General features: G+C 31.9%; 1 protein-coding gene across 1 annotated transcript; it reads left to right on the forward strand.

Moving 5' to 3' along the window:
• Positions 1-997: 997 nt before the first annotated feature.
• On the forward strand, positions 998-12,230 carry LOC137837721 (K(+) efflux antiporter 5). Its single transcript, XM_068646823.1, has 20 exons — positions 998-1,526; positions 3,142-3,185; positions 3,975-4,042; positions 4,165-4,249; positions 4,354-4,415; positions 4,964-5,039; positions 5,199-5,273; positions 6,820-6,891; positions 7,122-7,205; positions 7,284-7,352; positions 7,452-7,529; positions 7,646-7,734; positions 8,365-8,461; positions 8,549-8,602; positions 8,881-8,976; positions 9,403-9,591; positions 9,675-9,752; positions 11,005-11,049; positions 11,124-11,219; positions 11,780-12,230. Exons 1-20 carry the CDS (start codon positions 1,292-1,294, stop codon positions 11,816-11,818), a joined length of 1,731 nt encoding a protein of 576 aa, XP_068502924.1. The 5' UTR covers positions 998-1,291; the 3' UTR covers positions 11,819-12,230.
• Positions 12,231-15,559: the final 3,329 nt, after the last annotated feature.

Raw genomic sequence — 15,559 nt, forward strand, 5'->3', positions numbered from 1 at the left:
GCTCAACCTGCAATGCAATTTGGCTTTTCAAGCTTAATTCTTGTCATGAGCTTTCAACATCTTATATGAAAATCATTACAACTTAACAATAAACATAACCAGAATGATTCAATATAATACTTAGCTTATTACAAATATCCATCATATTTAAAATTTGGATTAGAAATGAAAATTAATTTAGTATAAAAATGTAGAAATAACATATTCCAATTATTTTCTTATTAAAAAATAACGTATTTCAATTATCTTTTTATTACATATATCCAGTCTAAAGTGTTTAGACTTAAAAACAAGAAAACTAAATTCAATTAAAATAAACATAATAACAATGATAATGACTGATTTTAATAATTTATTTATTATAAATAAAGTTTAGCCAAGAAATAAAATCATTTTGACGTAAAAATATAGAAACAATTTATTTTAATTGTTTATTTATTATATTGAGTCAGCAATATTAAATTTTAGATGTGTAACAAAAATAAAATTCGTGTTTTAATATAAAAATGAAAAATATATTTAATTTTAATAATAATAATAATAATATTAAGTGACATATAAGCATAAATCCGAAATTTCCTTGGAAAAGCAAAAGGTAACCACATTAGTTGTAGCATCAAATAAAAGTGACCCAACTACCCACCAAATATTTTAAAACACAAAACGTAAACTTTTCTTCCTTCCAACTAACTAAACTTGGAAATGAAAAAGTGAAGGAAAATAAAATAGGAAGCTACCATTATAAAAAAAAATACAATATTTTTAAGGTATGTAGTTGAAAATAATAAATTAAAGAAACCCACAAAGAAAGTTAAACTTTTTTTTTATATTTTCATTGAATTTTGTCTCGTCATATATGGTAAGAAAATCTGTAAACATTATATATAAAATATCTCTAATTAATCAAGAGTGTGAAAATATTTGATTTTTTCTAAAAAAAATATAAAAAAAACTCGTGACACATGAGAATATAAAAAAAAATTACATATTAATTCGCATGAAAAACACAAAAAGGGAATGAAATTACGCAAAACCCCTCAGCAAGATGAAGAAATGAAGGAAGTTGCATTGACGCATTCACAATGATAATAACACCAACAACCATAATGGAAATGGAACTAACGAGAAGTGGTGGAGCAAGCTTCTTCTGAAAACAGAGAAAACAGAGAAAACCGTTTTCCCACTCTGCATTCATTTGCTTCCTTTCCAATTCCGTCTCTTTTTCCCACTTCTGCGAGGAACCTCATTGTTTCGGCCCGACCCGACCCGAAGCTTCGCCACCGCAACGACGATGACGACGGCGACTATCGGCCAGAAGGAGCGGCGGGAATTTGGGCTCTGGTGCTGCGTTGTGTGCCTCGCGATCTGCGCTAGCGTTTGTGGCGCGGCCAGATCCGACAAGGAAACGCGAGAGAGGTTCTACGGAAACATAGTCAATTTGACGTCGCCCGAATCCAACAACACCTTGGCCAAAATGTTCGATCGCGTTCTCGAGAAGGAGTTTTCCGAGAATGACCAAACAGAAGGTTTTGTTTTCCCGTTTTCTCAACAAAATGTAATTTTGTTTTGTAGTTTAAAGTTCTGTTTTTTATTTTAATTTGATTGTTGGGTTGGAGAGAAAATAAGTTTTTGTTAGAGAACGGAACACGCTACTTACTGGAGAGTCTTAAAGCCAATTACGAAGTTGTAGTGTTTGCTTTGGTCTATTGTCTATATGTAGTCTTATTATAGCTTGGAAGAAAGAGAAGTCCTTGGCCCAGGAGACCAAAGTTGAGGGATAAATGAAGGAGAAGATTCTCTGTTTCAGATGAAATTGCATAAATAAAATTTTGTTCTAAAAGAACCCCAGCTAGTCCTGTAATGATTGACCTAATGTGATGGGGGGGAGGATCACGCCTACAGTGCACACGGTTACTGGATTTTTCAGAGGGTGGTTCGGATGGTGCCTTTTTCTATGTCAGGGGAAGGTGGTGTCTGTGCTTTAACCACAAGTGAGAAGATTCTAAGCCTTCTTCATTCTGGTGGGCTTCTAAGGTAGTCTGGTGATAATGGTTAAACTTAGGTGTGTTATCTTGTCTGGTGTTCTATGGTTGGTTGGTATGCAATTTGGGATTGGCCAGTGTAGTTGGGTATCTTGCTTGATCGGCCTGCCCGGATAGTCTGATTGGCTAGCTGGATGGTTGTAAAGTAGTGAACCGGTTGCTATGTTGAATTGGATATGTGATAGAAAATTATGGTTTGAAATTTTGGGTATGGTTTGATAGGAGAAAATGTGGAGCATGAGAAGCTTCTAGGTAGATTTTATGGTTGAAGAGGTTCTAGACTTGGAACTTCTTCTGGAAGAGGTGAGTGAGCATGTGCGGTGGAGATTGGCATGTGGGGGGATTTAGTCAGACTATTCACCTCCTTCTTGATCTCACTTCTCCGCCCTGGAAGGGCCAGGTGTTTCCATTCTTTTCATCGTGAGATCATAAGTAGGAGGGGTAAAGTGAATCTGTATCAACTGGTTTGCTTTCCCTCTTGTTCTTTGTTGCATAATGATGGTGGAGTGATGGGGTTTGTTGCACGATGAGTACTTATAGCATCCAGATATTCTGGATTAATGGCAAGGTTTTAAAGAGAACATTATTGTTCTAAGTTTGTGGGGGTTGAACTGTACCTGTCAAGAGATGTGTTTGGGGTTCGTGATGAGAGATGCATAGCAAAATCTCATTTGCCCCCTCAGTACCTCATGTTTAGTCTGAAGCTAAAACCTTTTTGAAAAAAAATAAAAAATGGATGCTTCAAGCACTTTAAAATGTATTTTTCATTGGTTTATTAGTACTGGTATGGTATGGCATTGATTAGATCTGTATTTATTCTTATAAGCTTTCACTCATACTATATGATAATTGCTACAATTTAACAGTCTTTTTTTGGTTTCAATATGGATGTTATCATGAATGATCTGTTATTAATTAAATATGGTCTAAATGTTGCTCTCTTGTACTTTCAATTATTACTTGTAATATATTTTCAGAATTTGCTTGTGAAATGACTTACTAGATTCAGCTGTCACAAGTCAATTTGTAGATCTGAAGCTCATTGAGTTCTGTTAGTAGGTTTCTGCTATTCTTACTGTTTTTTTTTCATCTTTAACAGAACCTGACAAAAGCAGCTTCAATAGCAGTGTAGCTGATCAGCAGGTAGGTCAGACACTCTGGGTTTCACTAGTTGTGTTGAATTGGATTATTCAGCTGAAAACAAGTTCATGTTTCATTATATGTTTATAATATGAATCCTGGACTAAAAATACGTCAAATTCAGTTGCAAATATTGCATGAGAAGTTACATGACATGAATCAATATCTGGTATCTATTCCCCACCCCCACACACCCCATCCTCAAATATTCACCATCAGTGTAGAGGTCTCCATCACTTCCAAGGAAAAGTGTTCATATATTGATTTTATTAAAATCTAAAGTATTAAATATAAGCTTTGCATTTATTTTAGCTTCCTCTAGTCATGTATGCATATTATAACTCTGATGTTGATGTTTGGGCTATATTTGTCTTGATGTAGCTGTTGGCCATTTTCATATGGTGCTATAATTAGTACTTCTTGGCTTGACCGTTGAAACTATACTGTTTAGGTAGGGAAGGAGGAAGAGAGAGAAAATCAATACTGAGAATAATAAGATTATATTATCGGTGTATAATATGTTATTCAAAATACTAACCAAATGGTCCATTTAAAACTAATAATTAAGTCCAAGACAAGTGTTGTGTTAGTACTAGTATAAGTCCAAATGCACTAATAAAACATATATGATAACAAATAAGGAAATATAATGAAAATAGGAAACAATTCCTAAGATTACTTCCTCAATTGTATGACTAATTGATTCCACCCACTAAGATAGTCTAAAATTATTTTTCCCACCCTTTTTTTTAATGTAAAGATGAGTTTTGAGCATGTGGTCTTCTTTCGCAGGCTGTATTGGAGACTGTAGCTAAAATTACTCATGAGAAAGCAAAGAGAAATGATACACATGAGGGAAAGTATGGTTCTATACTGTCCAATGTAGTTTCTCAGTTGCATATTATAATGAATTATTATATGTAATCATGTAACTTCATTTACATACACAGTGACTCTTTTTTTAAATGATCATTTCCCTTAGTGCCACAAGAGCATTTCAGTTTCATGATGTGTTCTCACTGGAAAATGAAGATTCCGATGATGTGACAACTTTGATTGATAAAAAGGTGTGATAAAAGACCTGACTCCTCTGGGTTGTTCTTCAATGTGATGTTAAACTACTTTTATTCATGGTTCAACCTACTTACTTGTTTTTTCTATTGCATGACAGGACAATGTCTTCGTTATGTCAAACAAGAAATCCAAATATCCTGTGCTTCAAGTGGATTTGAGGTAGACATCTGTTATGACTTTTATCCTTGTAATTATTACGCATGTAATTTTTTATGAGCTTGATTGACTAATCGAAGGATATGATTGTGTTAAAAAGTTGCTTTAATTCTGGATTATGTAATGTGTTATTTTAAAGATGTATTAGTGTTAAGAGTGACGTTGTGTTCATACATAGGAAGGTATAACTATGAAAATGACAAATGAATCATCCTGCGATACTCTTTTGTGCTTTTCTCTTTCTTCATGTGAAAAAATAAATGGGTATGGATTTTTCTTTGCTTGCGCTTAGCTGTTTCAGCAAATACTTTCAAGTAAAAACTGTTTTTGTGTGCTCAAAATACAGTGGCCAGGTATCAATGACTTTTTGAGTGCAGGATAGCTTGCTTTCCAACTAGTATCATTTCATTTTCCATGATTATAATTATGAATTTTTTATAATATCAGATTGTGATGCCTTTGTGTTTTGTAGTTCTTGAAATTTGTGAGTTTCTTCAGTTTGTTCTATCATGAGATTTTATCAACCTTTGAATAACTGCACGTTCATGCAGGCTAATATCAGATTTGGTGGTTGTAATAGTTTCTGCAGCCATTGGTGGAATTGCCTTTTCTTGTTTGGGGCAACCGGTATGTGATTGTTACTATTTTTCATTGTGACATTTGATGTCCTTTATGCAGTAGATGATTTTCATATTTTAATTATATTTTAGTGATATTATTAAGTGATTTATTTGATGGAAATCTTTGTAAAATGTTGGATTTATGTACTTTTCTTAAAACATGTAGGTTATCGTTGGCTATCTTCTTGCAGGCTCCCTTATCGGACCTGGTGGTTTGAAATTTATTAGTGAAATGGTGCAGGTATGTTGTTCTAAGTGACTCACTATCATTCTTATTGGGAAAAACTCAAGTCCCACACTGTTTAGAAATAGCGCCAAAGAAATGTATACAAGTGAGAGGGGGGCAACTCTTATCTTTCAAGTAGGTTTTATAAGATTGAGTTCATTTAAATCCAAATTTGAAGATGGTGTTGAATGAGAGCGAGTGTATTAGAAAAAACCTGTCTCATATTGACTAAAGATAAAGTCAAAGTAGTGTATATTAGTGGGGGGACAACTCTCACCTCATAAGTCAGTTTTGTGGAATTGATTTAGGCTTAAATCTAAATTCTAAGAATTCCTGACCAAAATTGGAGTTTCTAATCTGATCTGTCTTCTTTATAAAAGTTGTGCCTCACTTATTATAGTGGAGGTTAAAGATCAGTTTTGCAGTTTTGCAATCTTGACCTTCTTGAGATCTAGATTTGTTCAAATGTGCACATATCATGATCATCATAAGTTTTCACTACATTAAATGGTTCACCATTCGTTAGTTCTCAAATTCTTATAGATTTTATTTTTTTTTTCTTACTGATCTCCTCAAGACACTGATTACTGTTCTCAGACAGGACTGGGGATGGTAGTGACAAATTTGACATAGGCCAGTGGAGAAATTATGTACAATGGTTAAGGGTGGGATCTTAAACCTTAAGATTGCATTTGGAACTAGCTTTGAAAAATATTCTTGGATAAACTGATTCCCATGAAATTGACATTCCTATATTTCATTTGATCTTATGCTGGGTAAGAATGCTGCATTCCCGTGGGATTATTGGAAGTTACCTTGTAATGTGGTTATTAACTTCCCTTCACACCAACACATTTATTTGAAGAAACATTGTACTTATAGGGCATTCCCTATAAGTAAGCTTTTCCAAAGTTAGGAGTTTGATATATATATATATATATATATATATATATATATATATAATGGTTGGTTTTGGTTGAGTAATTTGGAAGCAATACTACAATTTAGATGATCACTGAGGCTCGGTTGGTGGCTGTTAGGTTCTATGCATAGAACTAGAAATAGATTTAGTGGTTTGATAACCTTCCAACCTGATTTAGGCCCATTCAAAGGTAATCTATGTGTGCTGTCCAATAATGAAAAAGTTCACTTAATCTTATTTCTTAAATAAAAAATGCTTTCATTTAAAAAAAACACTACTTTAATACAACTGTATCCTTTTAATAGCAATTTTTGACCTGTACAATAGGATGAAATCTTACTACTAACTTTACATGAATGATGTAGGCATGTTGAGTTTCAAATGCAGACCTTGATGAAGGATCATCATAGTTAGTAAAAATTCTTTTGAAAACTACTAAGATGCCCTACATTGAAGTTTAAATGATCTCCGTGTTTAACATATTAGTATGATCTATACATTGGTAATACAGCATCAAGGGTGATATTTCCATTGGGGATTTTTAACTTTAAACATCAACTTAAGCTGTTCATTGTTTTTATGTTTTTACTCTGCCATTTTGCACCAGATATCCTTATTTTCCTTGTCACTTATATGCAGGTTGAGACTGTTGCACAATTTGGTGTTGTGTTTCTTCTCTTTGCTTTGGGACTGGAGTTTTCCCTGGCAAAGGTTTGTTATTCTTGTCTTGCAAAAACTTACTGTCTCACTTTCATCTATTTTCTTGCTATAAGCTCCATTCTTGCTAAATCTCAAGTGATAGTTTAAGATTGTAAAGAAATATATATATATATATATATATATATATATATAATCCTCGTCTAAGGATTTTGATTTGGATTTCTGTATTACTAAAACCTTTCTGTTTCCATTTTCTTATTTTAAAATTTGTATGCATGAAGTTAAAAGCTGTGGGGGCTGTTGCTGTTCTTGGAGGGCTACTTCAAATTGTCATTTTTATGTTCATGTGTGGCATTCTTTCAATGGTATGGTGCTGACTTGTCTATGGAATTAAGGAGTTACAATTGTTTTTTAATGAATGTTATTGTCCATTTGGTTTGCAGTTATTTGGAGCCTCATTGTCTGAGGGTGTTTTTGTGGGTTCCTTTCTGTCAATGTCATCAACAGCAGTAGTATGTTTTTACACCATTTCCAAAGCTTACTGTAAATACTGTTATCAGTGGTTTTTAGTAGATTCTAAGCATGGTTCACAATTTTTTCCCCTCTTCCAGGTGGTAAAGTTTTTGGTGGAGCGAAATAGTAATAATGCTCTTCATGTTCAAATTACAATTGGGACTCTTATTTTTCAGGTATCTTTCTAGTTGGTGTTTTAAATGTTAAAGTCGTTAGCTTTTCATAAGGTAATATGCTCAAGTTAGACTTATATTGCATATCAATCTTTCCTCTACCATTTGTTATATATCAGGATTGTGCAGTGGGTTTACTATTTGCTTTGCTCCCAGTTTTGGGTGGTAACAGTGGCCTTTTACAAGGAATAATGTCAATGGGGAAACTGTAAGTCTGTCCATCTGCTCTTTCTCACTCTGATTTCACTTTAATTTTTCATAAACTCCCTTTTTGCTTGGTGATGAATAGCAACTTCTTCAGTCAATGCAAGCCAATTGAACTGCATAGTGTTGCTAAATATACACCTTTCCACTTTAATATATGCTGAACCTGTATTTTAACATGCAATTACCTCCCTGTAGCTGTCGTCCAAACAAATTAACGTGAACAAGTTCTAAGATCTTTAAATTTAGAAACTTGGCTTGTAATCATTTTTTGACAAAATAACGTAAACAAGTTCTAAGATCTTTAAATTTAGAAACTTGGCTTGTAATCATTTTTTGAGCTTAAAATACGTAATCTTATAGAGATATATTGGAATTTGTCTATACTAGATAAAACATACCATTGGGAGACCATAATTTGTAGTTGAACTGTGACACTTTTCGGTGGGTAGACTTCTGGAAATCAAGTGCTGGGAAGTATGAGGTATCATGATGTTTGATATTTGTGAAGAGACCACAAAAATGAAGTTTTATTGAAATATAGGGTTCGTTTTAGGGGGAGGTACAGTTTACCCTAAATTCATCATATTGTCATTGGGATAGGATCTAATTATCTAACTACTTTGAACTTCAGGCTGCTAGTGTTGTCGTTGTATATCACGGCTACGTCTATATTGTCATGGTCATTTGTTCCTCGATTTCTTAAACTGATGATGCGGCTGTCGTCTCAGGTTAGGCTAAAACATATTTTATTTGATACTGTATTGCTAGCACTATTAGCAGCTCATGAATTATTTTTCTTCCTTTCTGCTCTCCAGACTAATGAACTTTATCAGCTAGCTGCGGTTGCTTTCTGCTTGTTATCTGCATGGGTAAGAAAAACAAATGCTGATTGCTGTTACTGATTCCTTATCATTCTGTTGCTTCTTTTATCCATATAAGTTGTGCAGTCTTTTTAAAACATTTGTCTGATAGACTGTAATGTCTTGTCTGTTATTTTGGAATGATGAATATTTTTTATGCATGTACGGATTGGGTGGGGTCCATGCTTCCTTCTTAAAACAGAGATTTAGACCCATGATTCTGCCTATTAGTTAAAAATTAGCAATGATGATGTACATTTTGCTAAATTTTTATAATATCTTTCCAGTGCAGTGATAAGCTTGGCCTTAGTCTTGAGCTGGGTTCATTTATGGCTGGTGTTATGATTTCCACAACAGACTTCGCTCAACATACTTTGGACCAGGTAGTATTCATGACTGATATCTTCTGACCTGTGTCAGACTGATTTTTCCTTTGCATACATGAAGTACTTTCTAATAGTTATCCATATTCTTTAGTCTTCAGACACGTTTATCTTTGGATCCCTTGAGGTGCACTTCACATAGTTCATTATTTTACTGTCTTTTGTCTTGCAAATACCATGTGTTACAATGATTGGTTTATTCTGTTATCCCAATTTTGGAAGATAACACTCGACATGCCTTATTTCCAAAAAGTTTTGGGATGTTTCTTTTCTCCCAAACTTCTAGGTGTTCAGATTCACTTTTGTCTTATTTCCTATGGAAATACATACAATTTACAAATCATGTATTTTGGGATAATTTACTGCTTTTGAATTATGAATTATGTTTCAGTTCTCGCAAGATTAAAGTAAAATTCTCCTTTGTAGGTGGAACCAATTCGTAACCTATTTGCAGCTCTCTTTCTCTCAAGTATTGGAATGCTTATACATGTGCATTTCCTTTGGAACCATGTGGATATCCTGCTTGCATCTGTTATTCTGGTTGTAGTCGTCAAAACTGCTGTGGTTGCTATAGTTACCAAGGCCTTTGGTTATAGCCTTAAGACGGCATTTATTGTAAGTTAATGCTGTCAACTTGCTGGATGATATATTGATTAACTATACACAGTTTCTTATGCTGACACTGAATGGCTGTTTAGGTTGGTATCTCACTTGCCCAAATTGGGGAATTTGCTTTTGTTCTCCTTAGCCGTGCTTCAAATCTTCACCTTGTTGAGGTTTTTGCTCTATCTCTCTCTCTCACCCCTTGGTGGTATTGTTTGACAATAATGTCTGATGATTTTCCCACTGCTTACATGTATGCATGCATAGTATGTTACATCTGATCTACAATGTTAATTATGAAACAAATAAAGATGAATGGGTATGGTACGCAATCTGATTTGACAATAGTTAAGAATCTTTTAGAATTTGGGTGAAGAAGCCTCCAACTTTGGAAATGAACATCTTACATGGGAACCACAGAAGTGGGATTCATATAAATGGGAACTATAATGTCTTAACGTTGGGTAAAGTCAAGGTGTGGAGTTAACCCATGATTTCTTGTTATTGGTCAAGGGAGACATTATTCATCAGATGGCGTATCATTAAAGAGTGTACCCTAGACTTTTTTTTATGTACGTTGCTAATCTGTAGATGATAGTTTCCAATGAGTTACTGATGGAGGAAGTAAGCAGACAAGCAAGTCTAAAGGTTTGGTGTAATCTACGAGTCAATCTGAAATGCAACCCCTTCAGAAAAATGGGGGTGAAGTAAATGATGGTTTTCTGTTTGCTAGGTGGATGGATAATGCAAGGAACAACAACATTAAGACGGTTTATCTTTGGTGTATTTTTCTCAATGGCTGCAAATAGAAATAAAATCTGCTGGTTTTAAAAATAATGGATTTCACGTGGGAAATAGACGAGTAAGCTATATGCTATTTGTTATGTAAATGCTAGTAACACAATCTTGACATTGTCTTTACAACACACTTTATTATTGGGTATGATTCATGTGGAATGGAATCCACTAAAAATGGATTGCGGCCTACTAAATAACGAACAGAACCCATATTTTGTGGAACTCCTTTGAATATCACATCACCCAATAACGTGTTAAGGGTGTGATTTTAGCATTTCTCTATATGAAAAAAAAAATGGTTGAAGATAGTTTGATCTTTGTACCTTCAAATACCCTCCAAAGAAAGGGAAAGGTCTTCCAGTGCATTATGTAAATTGGCAAGCACAAAAATAATTGTGGGCCAAAAATATAAGTGAAATCTCTCCCAAGCTTCATCATAGGTATTCTGGTTACACTGAAAAAATACCTCGCGTTTTCCACTATTCTACTATCAACCCAAACAATTGCAGTTAAATTGAAAAAAAATATTTACACCTTCATGATACCTTTTCTTGATTGTTTTAAGTGATTTTTGTAATTTCCCTCTGTTCTATCTTTCTATCTTGCTGACTGATTGTAATATTTTAGGGGAAAATGTATCTTCTTCTTCTAGGGACAACGGCTCTCAGTCTGGTAATTTTATTCATCTACCTGTAATACGTTCCTTTCTTTGAATTATTTAAACTTATCATTGATTAAAAATACAGGTTACAACTCCACTTTTGTTTAAATTGATACCTGCTGTCATGAATCTGGGTATTCTCATGCACTGGTTCCCCTCTGAAAGTACCACACAAATTGAGGTGTCTCTCTTTATTTCTCTCTTTTTTATGGCCTCATATATTATCAGATAACTGTTTTCTCGCATAAGCCTTTTTTGAGCTGGTTATAAACGTGGTACAACCTTCTGAACTTGCATGGAATCATCACTTTGCCATTCATTGTGGGCTGCAATTTTCTTTTGGTGGGGTTATGATTTCAAATCAATTAAAGCTTTTTTGGGGTCAACGTTACTAGTTCAATATGATATTTTATCAATCACAGATTATATCACTAACTTGAAGGGTTAAAATCCACTTGTTATACAATTTACTTTCAAGACAAACATTCCTCATCCTAACCACTAGCATATCCCTCCTAGATTTTTGTTCTCTTAGCTCTTAATTAGGTGCAAGAATAAGGCTACAATAGTTTCTTGAATACCATATTCCATCATAATATATATTATCTCTATTTGCTATTAAATTAAGTATCCTTGGCAATATCTTTAAAGCAATATTGGAAAACCAAGGATCCTCTTCACATGCTAAAAATCATAGATGGTATAACAACATGACCTGTGGTTTTATTCTTATAATAACAGGGGAAAGTATCTGTGATTGAAGCAAACAGAATGTTGTGAGTCTTCAAGTTTCCATGACATGGGAGTCAAATAGTATATTGGAGGCAATTATCTACTTTTTGGTGACTAGAGAAATCAGGATTTCCTTACTCTGTTTCTGTTTCAAGTCCATGGTGAGCTTCACATGAAACAGTCAGCATATTCACTTCTTCCTTTGATAATTAATGGAAGATCTTGTGTATATAGGCATATGTTTTTTTGTATTCATTGAGCAATGTATATAGGAAATTGTAGGCCATTCTTATTGCTTACGCTAATCCTATCACATCATTCGCTGCTTTGCCTATAATAGCTGCTATCAAATTACACAGGGAAAAATTTATTTGACACCAACACTGTACTATAACTGCAAACATTTAATCAGGATCTCCATCAATAAATATCCATCGTGATTCATTACCAGAACTATCAATTTATGAACTTCAATTACTTTTCCTGAACGGAAATATAAAAATGGTCACATTAGATGGGCAAAAATAAATAAATTCTAATTAATTCCATGTTATTTTATGTCATTGTTTTGAAATTATTTTTTATATTCAAATCCAATGTAATAAAGAGTAATTTAGAAATATGCAGTTATTTTTAATATAATATATAAAAAAAAGATTAATAAACAATTATATTTTTAATCAGTGTAAAAGTAGGTATTTTTTTATGAGTGTAACAGGGTGTAGATAAGGTTTTGAAAATTAAGGGACTAATTCACTGTGAGAAAAGACATCAGTTAACGTGTAACATAATATAATTTCAAAATAATTTATTTTAATCAATTATATCAACACTCTAAATGTAAAAGTTAAGATAATTTTATGTGTTTGTATGTATTATTGAAAGTTTTTAAGAACTGGAAATAAGGGCTAAATTATATTATATAATATTAAATTATCTGAGTTGGTGTGAAATTAGCTATTATGTATATGTTTGCACTTAAGTGTAAGTTTGAGGAATGTAAAGAGAGTGGGAATGAGTTGTTACTATCATATCTTTTCTTTCTTTCTTTCTTTCATGATTTTGGGGAGTGGGCCCCATTATGAACCACCACCGGCAGACTTGCGCCGCGGACGGCGGGTTACTGGCTGATATGCAGCCGGCAGAATCTCTGCTGATTCTCATTGTAACTGTTGTCTTTTCTTTTGTTTAGGGTTCATAAAAGTTGAAACTGTTGTGTTGCTATTCTATTCATGGACTTAACCCATCACATTTCACACTCACTATTCCGTTTTGTGGTTAGAATAAAATACGTAAAAATAACAATATGATTAGAAAATAATCAAATAAATTTAAGTTTAATTTATTATATTAGTAAAATAATAATAATAATAATAATATAAAAGTAATAATAATGAAATCAATAATACAATAGTGACTAGGTGGTAAAACGGGTCATTTCGACTCGTTATGACCTGATCCGTCATTGACCCGCCAAAAGCGGGACCGGACAGGTTGATCAACCAAAGTTGTACGGATTGAAAATAGTAACTCGTTCCACCATAGGATTGACTGACGAATTGGTCCGTCATTTTTAATTTTTTTTGTAATTTCTTTATTTTATATCTATTTTATATCTTTTTGTAATTCATTGATATCATATTTTAGAAAATAAAAATACAAGAAAGAGTAATAAAATTAAATTAAATTTTAATATTACCTAACAAAATAAAGTAAGTATTGATAATACTTCAATGAATTAAATGATGTATAAAGAAATTAATGTAAATAAAGTTTTATATAAAACATTGACCACCAACAATTTTTATTCCAAAAGCATGAAACCCCTATTTAAAAGTACAAAAAAAAAAAGTAGACTAGTCTGTGAGTTGGCTCGCAGGTTAGACGAGCCGAACCAATACAGAATGACTTAGCTCGCAGGTTAGGCGAGCCGAACCAATACAGAATGACTGATTCAAAAAGTTAACTTATCCACCTAAATGATAATGTACCGTCAGATTAGACATGGCTCATTTTGTCATCTTAATAGTTACTATAATAATAATAATAGAAATTATGACATCAATGGTATTTATGGTAGTAGTAAATATAAAAAACATTATAAACAAATAAAAATGTAATGATAGTAACTATGTTGAGAGTGAAGCTAAAGGAGGTAAGAGTACTTATCCCACAAGATTTTTAGAATTCATATTCTATATTTTATTTTATTTTTATCATAAAAAATTAGTGTAGTTTCACTAGGACATTTTTTTAAGAAATAAATATAAAATTAATTAAGAGATAAAAGAGAGAATAAATTAGTATTAATTTTATCATCTTATTTTTATAATTTTTATAGTATCAACAATATAAAATCATATATTTTTAAAGTATGAAAATTCTTAGAAAAATACTATAAATTATAATGTATATGTATTTCGGATACTTTTATGACATTTATTTTATAAAATTTTACAATACTATTATTCTATGAAAAATATAAGTTCTTTATTAAAAAAGTTATAAACCCTATCACTGGATAATAACTATTCTGTCATGCTGCTTTTTAACATATATGTCATTTTTTAATAAGAAATATTATACATCAATAACAAAAATAAATCAAATTGTGTTGATATATCGAACCATTTATTACAAATAGACTAAGATCATTATTGCCTCTTATTCTTTCATAGGATAATGGTACTATAATATTTTATACAAGGAGCTTATTTTTCTTTAATTTGTCATAGAATTAAATTAATTAGTTTAGATACAAACTTAGCACAATTAATTTATTGCAATGTAAATGGGTATAGTTATTAATGATAAAAAATTATACAAGTTACAATTTTTTAAAATATTTGATTCGTACTTTAAAATGATTAATTAGGCACTAAAATAAAGTAGAAGATGGAAAATTATAAGAAACTAAATTATTTATTTTATTTTTTAGGGACAAAAGTGTCCGTGTCATTTTTTAAGACTAATTTTTAATTTAGACTTTTATTAAGGTAAATAAAACTTTAACTAATTTTTTTAGTCTTGGTTTTCAACGACAGAAATCCTCACATCTAACTTTCTTTGAATATCTGCGGAATAAAAAAAGTTAAAAAAATTCAGCATAATCACTTATGTTGAAATAGATAATGAATTACGTGCAATAATAATTAATTATCTTTTAAAGTTAATTGATTATATATAAATAAAATAAAATGTTTATGTTTTAATATTATAATATAATAAATACTTTAAATTTTAATAATAATAATAAAGTAATGAAATACTTTAAATTTTAATGCTTTGGAAAATTAATTATTTTAATACTAAATAATTAATCTTACGCATTAAAATAGTATACGATTAGATACAATAACCACTTGGTAAAATTCTCACATTTTCGCTTCTCATTTTCAACTCTCTATGAAAAGATTTTCTCACTTCAATCTTTCTCAATATTTTTCATTGGTTATCTCTTTCACAATCTAATCATATCTCATAGTAGATGAGGAGTTAAGATCATTTTAAACAAATTAGATTTTCAATAAGTTCTTGTCTACTTTAAAAAAAATGTTTTTTACTTTTTATTTTGAATTTTTCATCAATATTGGATGAGTTGATTAATAAAAGTGATAATCTCAACTTGGTTAAGTTTATACTAAAAATTTCTATTATTTGGATTATTTACTCTTAGTCTCTATTATTTTGTGTGGTTCACTTGCTTGAGTTGAACTTTCTTTAGAGTAAGGAGTTACATGTAAAGTTGTTTGTGTGTTTTATAAAACATTAGGATATATGATATAGATG

The sequence above is a fragment of the Phaseolus vulgaris genome, chromosome 4 (genome assembly GCF_000499845.2).
Source record: "Phaseolus vulgaris cultivar G19833 chromosome 4, P. vulgaris v2.0, whole genome shotgun sequence".
In the NCBI taxonomy this organism is placed as follows: domain Eukaryota; kingdom Viridiplantae; phylum Streptophyta; class Magnoliopsida; order Fabales; family Fabaceae; genus Phaseolus; species Phaseolus vulgaris.